The 21,543-nt window shown below is 42.4% G+C and overlaps 2 protein-coding genes across 2 annotated transcripts in view; one reads left to right on the forward strand and one right to left on the reverse strand.

Annotated features, from left to right (window-relative positions):
* ALDH1A2 (aldehyde dehydrogenase 1 family member A2) overlaps positions 1-21,543 on the reverse strand; it is a 333,819-nt gene that overhangs the window by 189,434 nt on the left and 122,842 nt on the right. The window contains exon 2 of the mRNA XM_027123141.1: positions 12,658-12,713. The gene's annotated coding sequence lies outside the window, so the exon portion shown is untranslated. The remainder of the gene's footprint in view (positions 1-12,657; positions 12,714-21,543) is intronic.
* The window catches only part of AQP9 (aquaporin 9), a 34,172-nt gene that overhangs the window by 4,169 nt on the left and 8,460 nt on the right, over positions 1-21,543 (forward strand). Inside the window, exons 2-3 of the mRNA XM_027123142.1 lie at positions 14,847-14,973; positions 20,205-20,342. Of these exons, the coding sequence (XP_026978943.1) occupies positions 14,847-14,973; positions 20,205-20,342 (265 nt within the window). The remainder of the gene's footprint in view (positions 1-14,846; positions 14,974-20,204; positions 20,343-21,543) is intronic.

Here is a 21,543-nt window from a genome sequence, read left to right on the forward strand (position 1 = left end):
TACTATCATTTACCTGCTAATCATTACTGCATACATTCATTACTTTCTTTCAGGTGCAATTTTCTTTGTGCAATAAAATAAACTTTCTTAAGGAAATTTTTCAGGAAGGGTGTGTTAGGGATAAACTTTCTCAGTCTTTGTTTGCCTATGTCTTTATTTCATTCTCAAGGTTCAGTGATAAATTAGTTGATAAACTTTAGGTTGATGATTGGTTTTGTTTATCATTTTGCAGGTGTCATCCCAATGTCTTTATTATTGCTATTGACAAGTCTGTTACTGGTCTAATTTTTGTCCTTAATAACCTGCATTTCTCTGCCTACTATTACAAGTTTCTTCTTTTTCCTGAAACTTCACTATAATATGACTAGGAATGAATCTTTGTAGTGCTCAGGATTCACTGTTCATCTCCAATGTAAAGATTTACAATTTTCACCAATTCTAGAAAATTCTCAGCTTATCACCTTTCCTCTCCTCCAGACTATTTTCTCCTTTTAGAATTCCTATTATATTTGTATATATGCTTGACCCTCTCACTTTTTCCTATATGTCTCTTAACCATTCTTTCATAAATCTATCTCAACCTCTCTATGATGAATTTTCTGTAGTGTTCTTAAATCTGTCTTCTGATTCACTAATTTCCTATTCAGTTATATCTAGTCTTCTGTTTAATACATTCATTAAGTCTTCAGTTTCATTAATATGTTTTCATTTCTAGAAGTTCTATTTGGTTCTTTTACTTAATTGCTTTTCTTTTCCCTCCTTATGTGTTTATTTTTAATCTGTTTAACTTACTAAAGCCTAACATATTTACAGTATTTTATGATATTTTATTTCCATCATCTCAAGTTTTGGAGTTGCTAATCATCTTGCTTATTTTATCCACTGTCTCATTCACAAAGGATCATTTCCTTTAGTGTTTTGTAAATTTGTATTGTAAGCTCTTCAGGAAGGTTTATTATTCAGTGTGGGAAATCTGTACGGCCTGAACCTGTGGAGTTGCTCTTCCAGAACAGGTTTGCATTTGCTTTTGCTAGGGTGTCCAGGTATATCACCAACCAGAAATGATTACTGTGAGGTGGAAAACTGACAAAAAAGAAGACTGATGAATGTGGGTGTGGTGGTGAAGAGCACTCACTCTAGAGAACAGCTCTCTGCTCCCTTTCTCCCACATGGGATGTGTGACCATGAGTGAGTAGGAAACCCCATGCTTTCTCTAAATGAGGCTGATCCTCTTCAAGTCCTGAGACCCTGAGTCAGTATCAGCTGAAGAAGGATTTTCCTGCGGGCTTCCCCTTATCATCAGTGAACATGAAGGGCCAGACTAACTTGGGAAATTTCAGAGTTCCAAAGAACCTGGGGAGAAACGTCTGTTCTGAGTCACTGATCTAAGGGCTGCAGACTCATAAAGCCAAATTTGATTCTGCCAAACAAAACTGTGCTTGTGATCCCTGAGTTTTAATTTTGACCCAGAAAACTTGCTATTTTCATTACTTTCAAAGGGGAAGTATTTTTGTTTTTTACTTTCCAGAAGTGGAGTTGCTTAATTTTTCTTTAATGACAAAGTTTTCTGCAACATGTTTTCATTACTTGACAAGAAAGGAGAACATGGGATGAGAGCAGAAGCTGGCTCCTCCTTACTCATCAGCCTTGTGATGTAGATATGGCATAAAGTGAGGCCTTTGAGGAAGGGAAGCCTCACAGAAGTGAGACAACCCATACAACATATCAAGATGCTGAAAGAGCCCAGCAGTGACTCCATGCATCTACTGGGCACCTTATTTCACATCTGAGGTAGGATTGCTACGTTCACTGACCCTGGAAAGCAAAGCAAATGCTTTAAAAGAAAATATGCCAGCAAAATATGCACCGCCCCCCCTCAGCCATCTTGATAGATTGGCTGATATGCTCTAAGGTACAGGTCTGGGATGGTCAGCGAAGACCAAAAAGGACCCAAGGGTTTAGTCCCTCTCGTCCTAGAATTGGCCCACATGGCTTAGACTCTGTGTAAAACTTTCTTAGCAGGACAACTCCCCTCAAAACCTATGCCTCGGGCTTCCCTGGTGGCGCAGTGGTTGAGAGTCCGCCTGCCGATGCAGGGGACACAGGTTCGTGCCCCGGTCCGGGAAGATCCCACAGATCGGACGTGCAGCCTTAGTGGCCATGGCTCATGGGCCCAGCCGCTCTGTGGCATGTGGGATCTTCCCGGACCGGGGCACGAACCCGTGTCCCCTGCATCGGCAGGCGGACTCTCAACCACTGCGCCACCAGGGAAGCCCTAAGTAGTTTTCTTAACTGTAGGAGTTATCAGAGCCTTTAATCTTCACTGTAAATTTCTAAGAGGGGACTAGAACATACAGTTGTCCCCAGAGTTACTTGACCACAAACCACTTTTTTTGAGGAGCACCTCACAGAACTGATAAACTGTGGAACACACTTTGGGAACTGCAAGCCCTGGAATGAACCTAAGAAACAAATCAGTGCCCAAAACTCCTCCATCTTCAGTGATCTTCCAGATTGAGGGTGACCCGAGGTATACTTGACTTTGTTGGGCCACTCTGAATAAAGAGAGAATTGTCCTCAGCAACCCCCCATCCACACCCAGCACACTCAGCCCCATGGTTATCCTGATATGAACACACACACCTTAATCAATAATTAGTTTCTTATTCTGGCCCTGGGATCATGGTCAAGCTCTTGTCCAAGCTAACATTATTTGGGATGAGCTGAGGGAGGAGTGAATGCCTGGTGTAGATCAGAAAAGGAGAGCACTATTCTTTTCAGCCTAGTGGAAATAGTGGAGTTTAGTCATCTCTCATTTCTGAGGTCTGTGTTGGTTCTTGGTACTCTTTTCTATTTGGAGACCTATAAAATTGGCCATTTGCCCATTCACCTGTTTCTCAAATCTCAGATTCCTCTCTTTTGATGAACCTGCCTTAATATCATCTCTTTTGAAGTACAGCTGGTTCTTGAGAGGTCACTGATCACATTCTGATATTATCTCAGGCTACATGCCACCCAATACTTTATTTTTAACTGGAATGTCCAGATTTCAGTCTTGGTTCTTTGTGACCTTTTTTGTTATGACTGAGAAAGTTTTATTTTCCAGTTGGAAAACTAACTGACTGGAAAGCCGTGCCTGAAGAGGCATTCTGTCCTAATAAACAAACCAAGCAGCCCCACCAAGGTAGCAGAAGTTGTCTCAGGAGAAACACAGGACTGGGAATCAGAGAACCTGGCTCCCGACTCAGATTCTGTCACTTATTAGCTATAGGATTTTTTGCTAAGTCATCCAGTCTTTCACTTTTTAAATGAGGATTAAGTGTTGGGAGGAATAACGGAAGTAACAGAAGTGAGCATGCTTGGCCCACAGTATACATGCTGTAAATGTTTGCTCATTCATCCACCCAGCGGCCAAAATTATGTGCAATCAAACCTGGGCTTTATCACATACTGCCTGTGTGTATGTGAGGAATTCTCTTGATCTCTTAACCTCCCTAAGCTTTGTTTCCTGATATGTAAAGTGGAGACAGTTAAGAGGACCTGACTCATAGGGTCTTTGTGAGGATTAATGGGCTAATGTATGCTATTATACTCAATAAGTAGTATTTGTTATTGTTGTTCTTGTTGTTACTACTATCATTACATGTTCCAATGGACACAGTTACATAAACTAAATAGGTATATACAGACAGATAGAGTAGGAGGTGGGACTTCTGGTAACACATACCTACAGCACGGGCCGGAGGGACAAGGTTTGCAGAGACCAGTGTACTGACAGGTTGGGATTTGTTCTTCCTCTCCAATTACAAAAGACACAACGCTAACAGGGAGAGGAGAGCCTGTGGCAGGCCCCAAAATGACTTTCTTCTCAAGAATAGGACTGTGTTTTCGGTCTCCCTGTTACTACCTCCCTAGATAAAGTTTTGCCCATAGTTATTCCTTCACTTGAACGTAGCCAACAATCCTTCCTCCAGAAAGTGGGAGGCTGTCCTGCGTCTCAGCCCAGGTAGGTTATCCCCATGGTATCTGTGGGGCCAGGAAGTCACTGGCCCCAAAATCTCAATGGGTTTCTCTTTCTAGGACTTAAGATGGTACTCAATAGCTCCAAAGCTTATTGAGACCAGTCAGGTAAGATATCTGAGTGACATGGGCATGGTGGAGTTAGGGAGGAAGTGGACAGTGTATGCCATGTCCTGGGGGGGCAGCTGCCACCCAGACCGTCTCCACTGTGGCTAAGTGGGAATGGGGTAAGGCTTTATCAGATATTCCAGTTTTTCAAGAATGGTCAGTAATCCAGAGTTCTGTGTGTAATTTTTCTATTTTTTTAGCAAATTTATGTGGTTTTTTTGGGCTATGTTGGGTCTTTGCTGCTGCGCGTGGGCTTTCTCTAGTTGTGGCAAGCAGGGGCTACTCTTCGCTGCAGTGCGCGGGCTTCTCATTGCAGCGGCTTCTCTTGTTGTGGAGCATGGGCTCTAGATACACGGGCTTCAGTAGTTGTGACTCATGGGCTCTAGAGCACAGGCTCAGTAGTTGTGGCGCACGGGCTTAGTTGCTCCACGGCATGTGGGATCTTCCTGGACTAGGGCTCGAACCTGTGTCTCCTGCATTGGCAGGCAGATTCTAAACCACTGTGCCACCAGGGAAGCACAATTTTTCTATTTTTAAATACTGGTAACAATTTCTAAAATTATAAAAAATCACCATGTGGGCCAAACAAAACACATCTTTGAGTCAATCCTACTCATAGGCTGTCTTTAGCCATGGACCACCAGTTTGTGACTCTGCCCTGAAGGTGTCCTTAACCACATTCTACAAAGACAAAATATTCTCACCACAAAAGCGCAAATGGAGAGATTGTGAGGGCTACTGTCCAATATCGTCTGTTTACAGGGGCCCTGGCTATTAGAAATCTAAGTCCTACATGCAAGATTGTGGTCCTTTCCTTTCCCCATCCTACCCCCTGGTAAAATTGGTTGAGGCAATAGGGTGAAAACAGTTTTATTTCTGGCAATATCAGAAGATAAATCTTGATCTTATATTATCGTAGTCAAGTTCCTCATGAGGCCAATCTGTTATACACTCGTGATATATTAACACATCTAGGACTTAATAGTATTGTCAGGTGGCTCAATAATTTTGGGTATTAATCAAGTAATTCAAGAATTTGGGGAGACTTAAATGTCAAAATTTCCATCACCTAGTTAGTAAGGCTGAATTATGAAACCACATCCCCATGCACACTTTCCCTAGGCATAAATACTTAAACCATCCACGAATAACAGGATTATAACATAAAACGACGGGGAATCACTTCGTACTGTTCTTGTGATTCTTACCAGTTCCCAGCTCCTACCTCTCCTACTGGTCTGTGAACTTTGGAGGCCCTGTGTCTGTTTTTTTGCATCCCTATGACACCAGGCACTGTGCATGGCACTTAGAATTTTTCATTGTACATGAACAGGGAGGAATGGATGAAGAAAAGTGAATGCCAATTCCCAGTGAGAGGTATTTGTAGATTTGGAGATGTTCATTTCCCACAATTTGATTTTTTGAAAGAGAGGCTTCTGAAGTACAAATCTGGACAAATGACTTATTTGGCTCAGGTACACTTGAGGGCTGTTTATGTAAGTGAAGGAACATGAACTTCGGACGGAAATGTTAATTTTAGGTTCAAAACGATCTTCTCACTAGCTATAGTCCTCAGGCAAATTACTTAATTTCTTTGACCTAAGTTTTCTTTAGATGAAAAGAGCAGTTTTCCTCCCCCTTAGGTTATTATTGGGACTAAATGAGATTATTTATAACATATCTATATCTATATATATATGTGGGTGGGTGGGTGGGTGTATACATATACACTCATCCACCTACACATAATACAACTCAGTTTATTTAAAATATAAATGTTGCCACAGATATGCCCTTTTAATGCTGACTTCTGTTTTATGAATATTTACATCATTTAATGACAAATTATCTACTGAAGAATACTTTTCATTCAAAATATATTCCTTACCTATTTCCAAGAAGACCTGCAGCAACATAAGGTAAATAGTCATACATGGTTCATGTCTTGGGTCACGCTGTTGCTGCCCACATGGCACACAGCAAACATGACCCAAACTGACATTACTGGATTAAAGGAGGATATTGGCTTCCTAGATACATTTTTAAAAGAACAATAGTAAATAAACACTAGCCAGGTGTGCTGTGGAGATACTGGAGCAGTTTAGAATGGCCACCTGGGTTAGTTCTTTGGCTCTTTTTCAGTAAAATGTACTAACGGGGCACTTCGGGTAGAGAGGAAGAGGTGGAATTGGTCGACTTCTTGAGTCTTGGTGTTGTGAATAGGTTGAATGCTAAATAAGTGCCCTAAATTTTGGCCAGCTCCACAAGAAATCCACATGGCTTGTGGGTGTGGTTTGTAAGTGTAGAAAAGGCCCACCCCACCTTCTCTCAGCCCACTGACTCCCCGGAGTAGGCAGGTTTTGTCAGCATTAGGGGGAGGAGTGTGATTTCTGCTGATGACTACAAGATTGGGAGACACTATGAGGAAAGAAAACGAGCAAAAGAGAACAAGAGAGGAAAAGGTTTAACTCTGCCTTCAGGTCTAGTTTTCCCCGGTGAGCACTTGGTCATCTAGTGGAAGTTGTCTCTGCAAAGGGAGCTAGAAATCAAGCAAACAGAAATCCATAAAAAAAGTTTTGCATAAACTAAAAAGTTGCACTTAATCACCAACATGTCTCTTTGATCTCTGAGAAAGGAAGGGAAATGGGGCTGAAAAGAATTTTTCTCTAGGTCATGGGAAGCTTTAGAGAAAAAGTACAAGTGTTGGGTACTTTTCTGAACTAGAGTGATCACATGTGTTGTCAGCAGAGAAGCCACTTGTCCTGGCACAAAGAGCAGGTTCTACAAGGAGGCTTCCAACTGAGCTTCAACCTCAGTCTTTTTTCCTCAGACTGTATCTGGTCTGCAGGGAGGCCTTTTATACTGGGTGGATGGTAACAGATGGTTGCTGCCTGGGCTCTCCAAGTCCTTCAACATTCCCAGACAGCCTTTACTCTCAGTACGCAGATAGGAAAAATGGTGCCCCATCTCACTTCCTGTGGAAAACCCAGTGTCCTCCCTGAAAACTTCCATGAATTCTTGGGGGCATTGGTTGGTTCTGATGACCTTTTGCCCTGTCCAATACATCATGGTTAGGAGCACAGTCCTCTGACTAAGACCTGGGATCAAATCCTGGTTCTGTCTCCTTTATTTTTACTATGTAACATTGGGAAAATTGCTTGGCCTTTCCCAGCCTCAATTTCCTCATCCATAAAATGCAGATAATAATACCTCCCCTTCAGGGTGATCATAAGTTAATGGGATAATGATGAAGTAATACAGGAAAAGCACTTAGCACGGAAGTTGGCACAAAGCACACACCAAATAGATGGTAGCTGGTATTTGTATTCCTTTACTCACATTACCCTAAACAGATGAGTAAAGATAGTTAACGTTTCATACAGCCTTTATTCCAAAGTCTATGACAACGATTCCCAAGGAGCTCCTTTCGACTTTAAAATTTTTTCAGGAGCTCTATAGGATAGAAACTGTTCTTTTAGTATCCATTAATTCTGAAAATACTGAAACAGAAAGATAGATACAAGACATGTTAATTTTTTCCTTCTTTGGATAACGTTGATGTGCACAGGGAATCACAGACCTCTTGCGATAATTAGAAGGTTCCCAGGTGATCCCTGGCTCCAGGGTGCATGCATTTGCCAACATTTTGCTAAGTAATCCCTAACCTTCGCTAACTGCTTTTCTGAAAGGGCTCAGTTTTTACATACTCACTGAACAAATATTTTGAGTGCCTGTTTTGCACTCTGTTCTGTGCTCAGAACATCTTGGCTTTCACTTTAAAGGAGGTAGTATATGCAAAGGGGATTTGAGAAGGCTCAAATGAAATAAAATCTGTGGACTCATTATCCTCTCTCCTCATCTCCAGCATTTCATTGTGTCCATTAATCAGCCTGTCATAGGGTTCATGGCTCAGTTGGGAACTTCCCAGCAGTCCCAAGTGGTGTGTCTTAGAAATTACACCGCCCACTTTTTACATCTTACCCTCAAATTAACTTCTTCTCTTGAAAAAGCATTTTACGCAGGATTTTTTCCTGCTTGCTTATAGATATTTTAATTTTTTTCGTAAGTATTGTTTGAGCACGGAATACAAAGAAGCATGAGAGCCCTGGTGAACATTACAGCCTTGGTGGGGTGCCACGAGGCAAGGTGAAATGAAATGACATTGTAAAGACATGGCACAATAAGCAGAAGAGAACTCTTGAGGGCTTCAGTTGCCAGAGAAAGCCCTAGGGGAAAGGTAGCATTTTAGCTCAGGGTTAAGAATAGATCGGTTTTGATTGGGAAACATGCAGAAAAGATATTCTGCTGGTAGGTATAGCATGAGCAGGTGTGCAGAGGTGGAAATGAGTGTCATGAGCTCAAAGGACTCAAAGTGACTGGCTGATGCAGAGACTTATGCTGAAGAACCCTGGGCAGAAAGTAGCTGGGGATTGTGAGGCAAGGCCCTGAGTACCAGGTTAAGGGGCAATTCGGTATGCTGGCAATTCCTGAGCAACGGGGGTGGGAGAGTATGTATGTTGTGCTTCATCTGGCATGGTCACTGAGTGGGGAGACACTGGAAGTGGAGACCCTGGTCAGGGGCCACAGAAGACGACTCCGAAGATTTGGGAATGATTGACTATGGGCAGCCAAGAGAGAGAAGAGGAAGGAATACCAAAAGATTCCAGAATGTATGGCCTGGGTGACTGGGAATGACTGGGGGTACCTCACTCACCAATCAATCTTTTATAGGAGTTCTGCCTTTCAAATGTCTTTCTTCCTTTTCCACTGAAATTCTTTCTCCCACTCCTGCCATGCAAGGAACCTGATAACAACGGTATTTACCCCCTTCTCTTTTCTAGTGTTGCTTTACTACCAAAAGCACTAAAATCTTGCCATCTATGCAACGACCTATCTTTCAAGAGTAATCACAAATACGCAAAACACCTTGAAGTTCTCGTCAGTTTCTCACTTCCCCTCTCGCCCCAAAATTTTGATCTCATGTTTGGAATGAAATAGTAGCTATTTCTAATACCTGTCATAGATGTGTTTTCGCCCCATTTTTATTGCCAGGCAGTGCATTAGTGGTTAAGTTCATGAGTCCCTTTGTTTCAATTTATTTACCCTGAATTGGGGCTTTCCTTTTGAGTTTATACCAAAGGCAATAATATCCTGCATCTATTATTGTCCTTTGTTGTTTAAATAGTGCCTTCATTAAGGTTATCCCATTTGAACCTTCACTGAACAATCCTATGAAACAAGTCTGGCAGGTATTATTTTTTAAGAAATGAGCAAGCTTAGGCTGAGAAGTAACATGTTCATTTACACAGACACCAAGTGTCATAACTGGAAATAACGTGTAGGATCTGGTTATTTAATTACGTCCAGTATACTAGATGCTGTTAAAAGGCAAATAAGTTGATTACACAATCGTAAGCATCTTACAAAATTGGGAAAACCAGGCATTAATATGTGAACAGTTGAATTACATCCTGTGGTTAAGTGCTCCGCTGGACAGCAATACAAGCAAGGAGCAGAAGGTACATGATTAATTACCATGTCATAATGTGATGCACAAATAAGGGAGGACTGCCTACAAAACAGAAGACATTTGCAAACGATATATCTGATAAGGGGTTAATATCCCAAATATGCAAAGAACTCATATAACTCAACATCAAAGAAACAAATGTGTATAGGACCTGAACAGACATTTTTTCAAAGAAGACATACAGATGGTCAGCAGGCACATGAAGAGATGCTCAACAACACTAATCATCAAAGAAATGCAAATCAAAACCACAATGAGGTGTCACCACACACCTGTTAGAATGGCTATCATCAAAAAGACAACAAATAACAAGTGTTGGCAGGGATGTGGAGAAAAGGGAACTTTCATGCACTGTTGGTGGGAATGTAAATTGGTGCAGCCACTATAGAAAACAGGATGGAGGTTTCCCCCCAAATTAAAAATAAAACTACCACATGATCCAGCAATTCCATTCCTGGGTATTTATCCGAAGAAAATAGAAACACTAATTTGAAAAGTTATATGTATCCCTATGTTCACTGCAGCATTATTTACAATAGCCAAGATATGGAAGCAACCTAAGAGTCCATCAATAGAGCAATGGATAAAGAAGATGTGGTATGTATATACAATGGAATACTACTCAACCATAAAAAGAATGAAATCTTGCCATTTGTGACAATATGGATGGACCTCGAGGGTATTATGCTAGGTAAAATAAGTCAGAGAATCTAAAATCAAAATACATAAACAAATATAACAAATAGAAACAGACTCACAGATATAGAGAACAAACAGGTGGTTGCCAAATGGGAGGGCGGTGGAGGGATGAGTGAAATAGGTGAGGGAAATTAAGAGGTACAAACTTCCAGTTACAAAATGAGTCACAGGGATGAAAAGTACAGCATGGGGAACACAGTAATACTGTAATAAGTTTGTATAGTGACAGATGGTAACTAGACTTGTGGTGATCATTTTGTAATGTATGAAAATAGTGAATCGTGTTTTAGGTCAATCATACTTTAATAAATAAATAAGTATTTTTAAAGTTACTGGGGAGAAATAAGCCAAAATGTTTATAATGTCTGTTCATAGGTAAAGGCATTGTGATTGGGTTTTTTCTTTATATTTTTATATATTCCTCATATTCTCTATAAGGAGCCTACACAGGATTTTTGGTCTTAAATAATAAACATTTCTAAAAGCTTAAAAAAAATAAGGGAGGATTGTGTCCATTCCTGGGCTCCGTGCTTAAAAGGGGTGCTAACAACCTAGAGCTTATCCAGGTGACACTCACTGGGAATCTGAGGAGCCCTAGGGATCAAAGGCGAAGGGACAAACATCCAGCAGAAAAGAACTCAGGGAGGACCTTTTGCTCCCTCTACTTAATGGAGTGCCTGGTGTATAAAACAGGCTTCTTCTCTGAGGTCCCAAGAGTAAGCCAGGAACTAATGAACAGAAGTTATGGGAAAAAAGGACTCCAACTTCATATAAGGAAGGACTCCCCAACCACTGGAACACCAAAAATATTTAGAACAAGCTACCTGATGTGGTAATGAGCTCCCTATTCCTAAAGGTAACCAACATGGGCCAAGTTAATGCCTATTAAAGATGTTGTAATTTGTGTGCTATTGAGTTCAGAACCAAAGCAGTGCTATGGCCGAGAGGTAGCATGATGCAGGGTTTAAGAACGCAGGCTCTGAAGGCTGTACAGTGCTCACCCTTGGAACTCAGCCAAGCCACACAGAGACCATTTGTAGATGTGTTGGCCAACCCACCAGCTGAGGCATCAGCTGACAGCTGACATCAACCACTAGACATGTGACTGTGTGAGCCTTCAGATAATTCCAGTCTTTCAAGTTTTGAACCACCACATTTGATACCAAATGGAGCAGACGTAAGATGCTCTACCAAACCTTGCCCAAATGATAGATTCACAAGCAAAATAAATGTTACCATTTTAAACCACTAAGTTTGGGAGTAGTTAGTTTCGTAGCACTGAATAACCGGAACACAATGTTTATGTGATCTTCTGAATTGCCATTGATCTTCAAGGCCACCTACAGGTACTGAGTCAAGTAGAAGGAGATATTATTTGCAGAAAGGGGCTCAGGTGTCTTGGGCTAATGAGAGAAGAGAAGGCTTGATGAAACTATTGGGAGAATATGAATGAGAAATGAACGAAGACTTCTGGGGGCACAGTGAAGACTAGATCCATGGCTTTGTAATACCCTCCCTCCCCTACATGGTTTTGTGATTTTTTTTACCTACCTGGAGAAGGTAGGTGCTGGATCCTGACAAGAAGGTGGAAGAGACCTTGACGGTCTGTTGATGGCATGCATATGGATGGTGGACTTGGGAAACACAACACCCAAGGAAACAGAATAAAACAGGATAGACTAGCATATTGTTGCCTGTTGGCATGTAAAGGAATCTTAGAGATTGTTTTCTAGATAAGGAAATCTAGATCAGGCATCTGGAGAACAACTAAGTATTAACTGTTCAGTACAGACAGTACAAGTGAATTTCAGAGAAAAGAGGTTAGGTTTAGTGAGAAGAATATGAAAGGGTGATGGGTCCAAAAAAAGATTTCTAGATAGGGAGACCTGAAAAATTGAGACAGGTTGGCTCTTTCTGTGTCTAAGAAGGGGGAAAGTATGGCAGTTCTTAAAGGTTAGAGCACGGAATCATGCTGGAAATTCTATCAGTAACACCATAAACAACAGTTCTCTCATTTTTTTAAGGAAAAAAATTACAGTGGGCACAGAGAAGAAGGAAACCAGAGTGGATGACCAATTCCCTAGCACTCAGACCATGATAACATTAGACTATCCCAGATCTGCTTCCCTGCTGCTGTGAATGCAGCTGGGATGAAGCAGGCAAGGAAAGATACTAGCAGGCAATTACCTGTCTTCCTCATTGATTTTCGGGCTGTATGAATGTATTTAAAAATTAAGAAGCAGTGATGTCAAGTTGGGCTGAAATCCTCTGAGTAACAATTTCTGACTAGGGTAACTTACCTTGTTCATTTCTCCATCTGCTCCTTTCTTGCAGTGCACAGCATCAGTTATCCTCTCTAGAAAAGAACAAAAAAGCAATTTCAACATCTAGGGTAGAAGAGGAGAGTATTAATCACAATGAAGTTTGACAGGACAGAAGCCTCCCCAGGTCCACTCAGGCCATTTAAAGCTTTTACGCCCCCTGTAGACTATCACAAGTGCATGAACATCAGACCATAAAAGAGGGAAGAAGCTTATGTGGAAAGTAGTAATAGCTCAGGACTGGCCAGTGTCTGGATGTGTCTCTTCTTACCCCCGGTTGTCTAAATCAGGTCATCTCAGCTGTCAGGAGTGTTTTTCTCCTTTTTTCAGAAGATGCTACCAAAATGCCAGTTAGCTTGGAAGTTGTGCCAGGTGCATTTAATTGGCTATAAATTAAAAAGAAAGACACAGTGTGGTTTTTGTGGGTTTTTTTCATCTTTATTAGAGTATAATTGCTTTACAATGGTGTGTTAGTTTCTGCTTTATAACAAAGTGAATCAGTTATACATATACATATGTTCCCATATCTCTTCCCTCTTGCGTCTCCCTCCCTCCCACCCTCCCTATCCCACCCCTCCACGCGGTCACAAAGCACGGAGCTGATCTCCCTGTGCTATGCGGCTGCTTCCCACTAGCTATCTATCTTACGTTTGGTAGTGTATATATGTCCATGCCTCTCTCTCGCTTTGTCACAGCTTACCCTTCCCCCTCCCCATATCCTCAAGTCCATTCTCTAGTAGGTCTGTGTCTTTATTCCTGTCTTACCCCTAGGTTCTTCATGACATTTTTTTTCTTAAATTCCATATATATGTGTTAGCATACGGTATTCTGACAGTTATTATAACAGATAGGGATCCTAGAAAAAAATAATGTCAAGCCTAGGTGAAATTGGTAGGCTATGAAACGAACCCAAGGGATTTTTTTCTTTTTGGAAAGGGAAAAGGGAACATGTTCCTGCTGCAACTTTATTTAGCTCTCAGTACAGGGTCTGGAGTCTGTGATTAACGTCAAAGACAGCCCTGTGCATGTGATATGCAGCCCCTGTGCTCCCCTTGAGATGTCAAGTCCCACTTCTCCTTACTGTCTATCAGGTAGAGCTAAATCAATATATCTTAGAATCAGGGACTGGAGTGGATGTTAAAAGATCATCTAGGTAATTTCTCTGCCTTCAGGGAGGAGTAAACCAAAATCGTTCTATATGTATTAAATATCCATTGTTTCTAAATTGTATTTCTCTGAAGGACTCCACAAATGGGTCCCAAGGGAGCTATTTAGAATTAATTCATCACTATCAGGAAATGACTTATGTGCAACTTCTCATATTTCAGGTTCAGACTTCGTTTCTCATTCTTTTGTGAAGGGACACAAGAGCTGGTTATTACCTTCCTGATAAGAAGTCTTCACATTCTTAATCTCTTGTTCCTTAAATACGTTTGTTTCTGAAACCTTTCTTCATATGCCCTTAAATAATATCCATTACTTGATGCTGAGCCCTCCCTCCAGTTGGTTGCTCTTCTTTAGTTATAAAACCCAAAACAGAACCTGTATTCTACAAAAAGTTGTGGCTACTTGACATCTAAGAGCAATGATCTAATGATCCTGCAGCCCAGAACTTATTCCTCCAGGACCACACTGGCTCTTTCAACCACAGAGTGACAAAGGCTGATGGTGATTCGTTGTCCTGTTGTTTTCCTACCAAACTTGTATGTGACTGTTTCATCTTTTCCAATAACCCTCCCTCACCAAATGTTCCTTTCTTCCCCCCTTACTTCTTCCTGCCCTTCCTTCCTTCCTTCCTTCCTTCCTTCTTTCCTTCCTTCCTTTTGAGGTATAATTGACATACACCATTATATTAGTTTCAGTTTTACAACATAATGATTTGATATTTATATATATTATGAAATGATTACCAAATCACTTGGTTTATAAATTCATACAACATTTTAACACTGTTCAGTCTTAACAAAACTCATCCATAAGCCAGATGCAGCCTTGGGACCATCATTTTGCTACCTGTGCACAGCTGGAAGATTATCATTTGATTTGCACGAGGCCTATGGCAGTCCAAGCCATGAGTGTGCTTGAAAAATGCTTCTTGTTACTCTGACTTTCCATTGTCTTTGACAGTGGCCATCTTCACTTACTTGTTGAGTTCCCTTTCATTCCAGGTCCTTGGATGTGGCTGTGTTGCCCAAGCTGTCCTCAGCCGAGGACGTCATGGAGGAATCATCACTATCAATATTGGACTTTCAATGGCAATAGTAATGGCCATTTATGTTGCTGGAGGTGTCTCTGGTAAGTAATAGAAATAATAATAATAACAGCTACTATTAACTCAACCATTCCAATGTACTAGTGCAGTTCTGGGTACTCTACAGACCTTAATTTTTTTAGATCTCAACAGTCCTGCAAGAATATGTATTTGATTCTATTTTTATAGATGACAAAATTTAAATGGCCAGCAAATGCTAAGTGAGTGGCACAAAGGCAACACTTAGCAAAAGACAGAGATGAGGGTTGGAACTCAGAACTGACTGATTCCTAAATCTGGTTACGGAATAGTATTCTTCATCTATCAATAGAGTCTTTTACTAGCTCTTCCCCATGCTTGGAAACTACTTCCCAGATATGCTGTGAATAGCCCAGTGAATATCACTCCAACAGAGGCAATTCCCTGGACCTTTATCCACAGCAATCAGGGAGAGCCTAGGTCATTTGCAAAATAGCTAGTGTGTTCATGGAGCTGCAGGGCTAGTCAGAAGGTCTTGGTCCAATTCTGTTCTGAGTGGTAGGCTAATTAGAAGCCATTCTCAAGGTTCTGAGGAACAAAATGAAATGATATTTAATACAGCCTGGGACCTTAGGAAGGAACTGTGGAAATGATCCACTTCCCAAAGGCTTGCAGAATCCTCAGCAGCCTTGTCTGGGGGCTCAGAGAACTAAGGCAAGACTGTTGGTGATAACGGAAGAAGGGACCCCCTGCATGCTGGGCACTGTACTGGGTGCTGTACATACTTTATCTCCTCTCAATTCTATAGCAGCACTCTGAGGCTGGTATTATTGTCCATTCTACAGAGAAAACTGGAGCTCCAAGGGATTGAGTAAATTGCCAGAAGTCCCACAGCTGGCAAAGAGACAGATCAAAGATTTGACCCAGGTCTATACGACAGCAAAGCACAGGTCCCCATTATTATACAACATTTCCAGCAGTCTACTATGGGAAGGACAGTACAGGCAGGGCCTATGGGCAGTACGGTGCAGCTGGAGGATCCTGCAGTTGAGCTGGCTGGACTGGTGACAAGTGCTGCCACTGGAGCGCTAAAGAATGATTGCCCAGACCCCCACGGAGCATCCACGGGCTGGGCACTTGGAACAGTCATTTGCTAGCTGTCAGCCTTTCCATATCACAGGCCGACTCAGATCCTGGGGCAGACCAGGTTACAGATTCCCATACATGTGGTTTGTTTGGCCCGAGCAGTGTTTCTGTTCAAACTCTTGCCGAGCCTTTGCTGTGATCCCAGCACTGTACTACCTACCTAAGACACAAGAATAACCAGGGGAACACCAATGAATGTGCCAAGGCTTAATTACAGTTGCAGGCCTTGACACCAGACACACAACACACTCCTGGCTTCAAATAAGCATGCAGGATGCTCCACTGCCTCCCCTCACGCTCCCAACTACATTCACACAGGTGTTGTTTCCACAAACCATGCAATATAAATGTAGGCATGTTTTCAGCGATTTTTTTAAGGTGGAGATGTGGTTTTGCAGTATTTCACCTGCATAACACCCTGAATTAAACTTCATCAAATATTTACTTAGGATAAATTGGTCCCAGACCCTACCAATGTAGCTAACACCCTTTACCACCAGCACTGTCAATGTCTGTTTGCATCCACTGATATATTTGGAGTCACGATAGGAGGAGAAGGGACAGGGACCAGCAGGAAGGGGGAAGAGGGAGTAAAGGATGGTGTGGAGTCTTCCCATCCGGCCTTTAGACTGGGATTAAGCCCCTGCACTCAGAGTAAGGGCCAGAACTGATGGGACTGTTTTCACTAGAGGCTGCTTCTGGGTGAGGCTTGGGAGCTGTCCACATTGTTTATGAGAGACTGTGAGATCTCAAAATGCAAGGAGAGCAGTTTCTGAGCCTGGCTGATATAAGGTAGCACTGAGTTGGAAAAGGAGCTTATCTCCCCATCTCTGTTTGGAAATGACATTCAAGCTCCCTGAGAACTGGGGGGGAACGTGCACAGACAACACACTGGCCCACTGATGACATCAGTGCAGACTCAGTATTGGCTTCAGCAGCCCAGGAACAGGAGAGGAAGACTACATAGGGGAGGTGACTTTCTCACAGTGGCTGCAGCTAACATGCTGGTTTGTGGGCATATGTGAGGCCCTCTTTGGGAATTCCAAAACTAACCAGTGTATATTAGGCATAAACATAAATGGGATCCCACTTTGTGGTCCAGACTGGTAAGGTCAGCTGACATCTGGTTGTGGAACATAAAGCATTACTTTACTGCATGGCAGTTACCACACCCTGCTCCCTTGTGAACTTGCCAGTAGTCTGGCAATCCAATCTGGCCAATCAGAACTCATAATGCCCTAATTATGCACCATCCCCCACAAAGCGTTTACACTGCCAGCTTGTACCTAGACTATGGCGGTTGTTTTTGATGTAGTTTTTTTATAAGCAATAAAAATTCACTGAAAAATCAAAATAGCTTTGCTTAATGACAAATAAAATGTTAAGATGATCTCTATCACAGAGTTGTCTGTGGGTGGTGGGCAGGAGACTCATCTAGGACAGAACCTTGAAAGAGCTCACCTTGCTCATGTAAGACTTTCATCTCAGGCCTCGGGGAATCCAGCTATCCCCCTGGGCTCTTTATGTGAATAATCTGATCGTCACAACCACCTTGGCAGGGCCAAGATGTGAGTGTGGCCTTCTCTGACTCTTGCACTCATGTTCTTTCCACTACACTGCTCTGCTTTGTCCTTCGGGTAAGCCAAGTGATCACGCATCTCTGCAAGGAGAAACTCTCCTCGTTGCTTTGCAAAGCACCCTCCTGGGCACACCCTCTCTGACTCCCAAACAACTTTCCCTCTGTAGATCTTTGTAGTCTGAGCTATCTGAATAAAGACCTCTGACTATTTCTTCAACTTTCATATCTTTTTTTTTCTTCAATTTTTAAAATTGAAGTAGAGTTGATTTACAATGTTGTGCCAGTCTCTGCTGCACAGCAAAGTGACTCAGTTATACACATAGAGACATTCTTTTTTTATATTCTTTTCCGTTATGGTTTATCTCAGGAGATTGGATATAGCTCCCCATGCTATACATTAGGACTTGCTGTTCATCCATTCTGAATGTAATAGTTGGCATCTACCAGCCCCAAACTCCCAGTCCATCCCTCTCCCTCCCCACTTCCCCCTTGGCAACCACCAGTCTGTTCTCTATGTCTATGAGTCTGTTTCTGCTTTGTAGATAGCTTCATTTGTGCCATATTTTAGATTCCACATACATCAACTTTCATATCTTGAAAACCTACTAAGTGCCTTGCAGCATGTCAAGGTCAAGGTGAACAATAGTTCCTGCCTCAGGGTGCTTTTGAGGGGCTAAAAGCATAAACCTACCTACAGCAAGTCTTATTTTGAAAGAGGAGCTTGCTAAACAGTAACTGTCCCATTGGTGGACTCACCTGAGGGGAGACATTTTTGATTGGAGGTGATTTCTTACGTCCCCTTGTCCTTTCACAATGGGTTCCTCCAGGCTGGCTGGGTGGCGGCTACCCTCCAACCAGCTCTGGGAGAAGAGGAACAGGGCTGGCTCCAGGAACTTTCCACTGCCCTGGGTGCTCCCCTCTTCTAACCCCTGTTTCCAGCTTCCCTAGGAAGCTGTACTCCTGCCAGTCTCCAAAATTATGACTCTCTTAGATTTAAAAGTAAAACAAAACAGGTGATATGTGTGTAAGGCTTCAGGAAGTCACCTGTGCTTTGATATATTGGCATTTTCTTGTTCATATTAGCCCCAGAGTGGCAGAGGCAGGTGAAGAAAGGACCCTCACGGTGTAGTCAGCAGTCAGAACCCCTCCCCACTGCAAGCCCACTTTGGCTTAGAGACTCAGGAAAAGCATAGCTTTCTTCACGGACTGGGGAGAGGAGGGAAGGCTTCCCAAAACAAGCTCACCAATAGGTTCTGTGGGGAGTCAAATGGCAAAGTGTCATCACCACCATCATCATCATCACTCCTTTGTTTACAACTATTTCCACAACCCAGAGGTCCACATTTCAGCGTGGTCACATTGACAGTTACTCTAATTCCCCCCTCCACACTAAATGTCATTGGCACTCTTCATATGAGTGTCCTTCATCCCTAGGAATCAAGCCCATATGCTCAAAGATGACCTTTGAAAATTTTTTCCCTGCTTTCTAAGGCAGAGAAACCTTTATAAACTTGGTGAAGAAGGTCTAGAAAAGAACATAGGCCCAAGAGTTCAAATAAACCTGAATTTGAATCCTAGACCTACCACTTATTAGCCATGTGACCTTAAAATTTTACTTTACTTCTGTGCCTCAGTTTCCTCAGCAGTTAACTGGACTAGTACCCACCTCACCGGGTTCTTAGGAGGATCAAGTGCATGTAATACACCTATGACAGCATCTGGCAAGTGTTCAATATGCATTGTTGTTACTGTTGTTACTAGCAAAGCCAGCCGGGGATATCAGTAACCTACCCCAGAGCAAGCCCCTCTACCTGACCTTGCAACTGGGTTAGAATCAAAGAGGCTGATTTCTCCAGTCAGAGTTTAGGCTGGAGTGGAGGAGGAAGTGTTGCTCCATTTGTGTGTGTGAGATATACATCGTTTATGCAGAGAAACTACAGAAAATCCACTCAGACACTGTGACTACCTCAAAATAAACTGAGCCCCTTACCTCAGTGAGAGGCACAGCCCACAAAGGAAGGGTCATTTCCCCTTAAAGAGATATCTCTTTTGAGTCCTAAGATTGTTTCTACATCCTCTGGACATGGACTTAGAAATGACTGGACATAGATTTAAATCTTACAAGTATAAGTATATTGACTAACAAATATACTGAAGTTAACTGTTTATATCAATCTCTTTGGGGTTATTGCTTTATAGTTAGGCAAAACCCAGTAGATAGATGATACAGAGAGATGAGAGAGATGAGAGAGAGAGCGAGAAAATGAGCCACTTGAGTACAAGTTTCTTTATATATTTGACTTTCTTTTGAGAAAGCTAAACTTCCTAAACAGTGTCTAATGAGGCCATGAGGATTATTAGTCCTCTCTTCCTCTCCACTCAAACACACACACACACATACACACAGACAGACACACACACGCACACACACACACACCTCTGTCTCCTCACATACAGTTCCTCACACCTAGAAGACTGAATTCTGCCTGCAGTCCCTAGATAAGGTTTCCTTCACAATAATTCTCCCTGGCCTGCCCTCTGACTTTCCTAATCACTTTATCTTCCTTGCAGGTGGCCACATCAACCCAGCTGTGACTTTTGCAATGTGTCTTTTTGGACGGACGAAGTGGTTCAAATTCCCCTTTTATGTGGGGGCCCAGCTCTTGGGAGCCTTTTTAGGGGCTGCAACCCTCTTTGGCATTTATTATGGTGAGTAGGACCCCTGAGTCCAGAGATTAGGGAGAACTGGCTATAAGTTGAAAGTCAGAATTACTTGGTAGGAAGAGGTGAGATGAGGTAAGAACAGAAAACGTTCTCCACTTGACACGCAGTTCTAAGAGTCCTAAGTTCTAAATAATGGGGCCAACATTATCATCAGGGCACGTTCAGGAAGCCTCTTAGTGAAAATGGTCACAACTTAAATGGAGGGCAGAACTTAAAGGAAGTATATTTTTAGACCCAACCAGCACTACACTGTGAACAATGCCAAAGTAAGCAATAGGCCACTGGCTTCTCCATGGCTTTCTCTGATTTGGCTGGGAAGGGGGCCGTTGACTTGTGGCAAGGAGAATGATGAGTAAGTACTTAAAGAAGGAATCTGGAACAAAGTCTTTGAAGGAAGAAGCATAGCAGAGAAATGGGCTGGGTGGGGAACCTCTTCTCCCTTCCATCCAGTAGCCAGGGCTTCCATTCTGCAACAGTCCTGGGGGAACCACAGTACTGACGATCAAAGACCCAGACTTTAGTTCCATGTGAACTATGTATGTAGCTGTGTGACTTCAGTAAGTCATCTGACCTTATTGGTCTCAGTTTCCTCCTCTGGAAAATAAAGGAATTGAACTAGTAGGTGACTTCTTAGGCCCTTCAAACTAAAAAATCTTGGGGTTCCATAAAATCAAGTGTTAAAGTAGTTCCTACTCTCTAACCCAAGGTAAGTCTTAATACTTTATGACTCTCAAACTGAAGCCCTTAGGAACTAGAATTTATGAGCCAAGCCTGAGAGGTACATTGTGGAAAGGGACGTCTTCCCACAGAGTATCCTAAGAATTAGAGTGTAAGAAGACTAAAGAATTACTCAAGACCAGACCAGAAACCTAGAGTACCAGCTGCTGTGGCCAGAGAGGCCCGGGGGTGGTGCTGGCTATGTCGGGGACTGCTGTGTTCCTTGTTCTAAGGGCATCTTCACTGTACCTTGATGCCCTCAAATTCTGGACCGCTATTAGGGGTTACTGAGAACCCTCTGGGAATCATGAGCTCTGCATAGAGCAAGTCCAAGCTTCACTTTCACTTTTAGTCAATCTTGAAAATTCCAAGAATTCCCCTCAAAGAAAAATGGTTCCCAAGACCCACTGGATAAGGATTTGGCTCAAACGTGGAGTGAACCATCAAGGGCAGCCGGGGCTTTCTCTCT

Source organism: Aethalodelphis obliquidens, unplaced genomic scaffold, assembly GCF_003676395.1.
Source record: "Aethalodelphis obliquidens isolate GAN/ISIS:26980383/991018 unplaced genomic scaffold, ASM367639v1 scaffold26, whole genome shotgun sequence".
Classification (NCBI taxonomy): domain Eukaryota; kingdom Metazoa; phylum Chordata; class Mammalia; order Artiodactyla; family Delphinidae; genus Aethalodelphis; species Aethalodelphis obliquidens.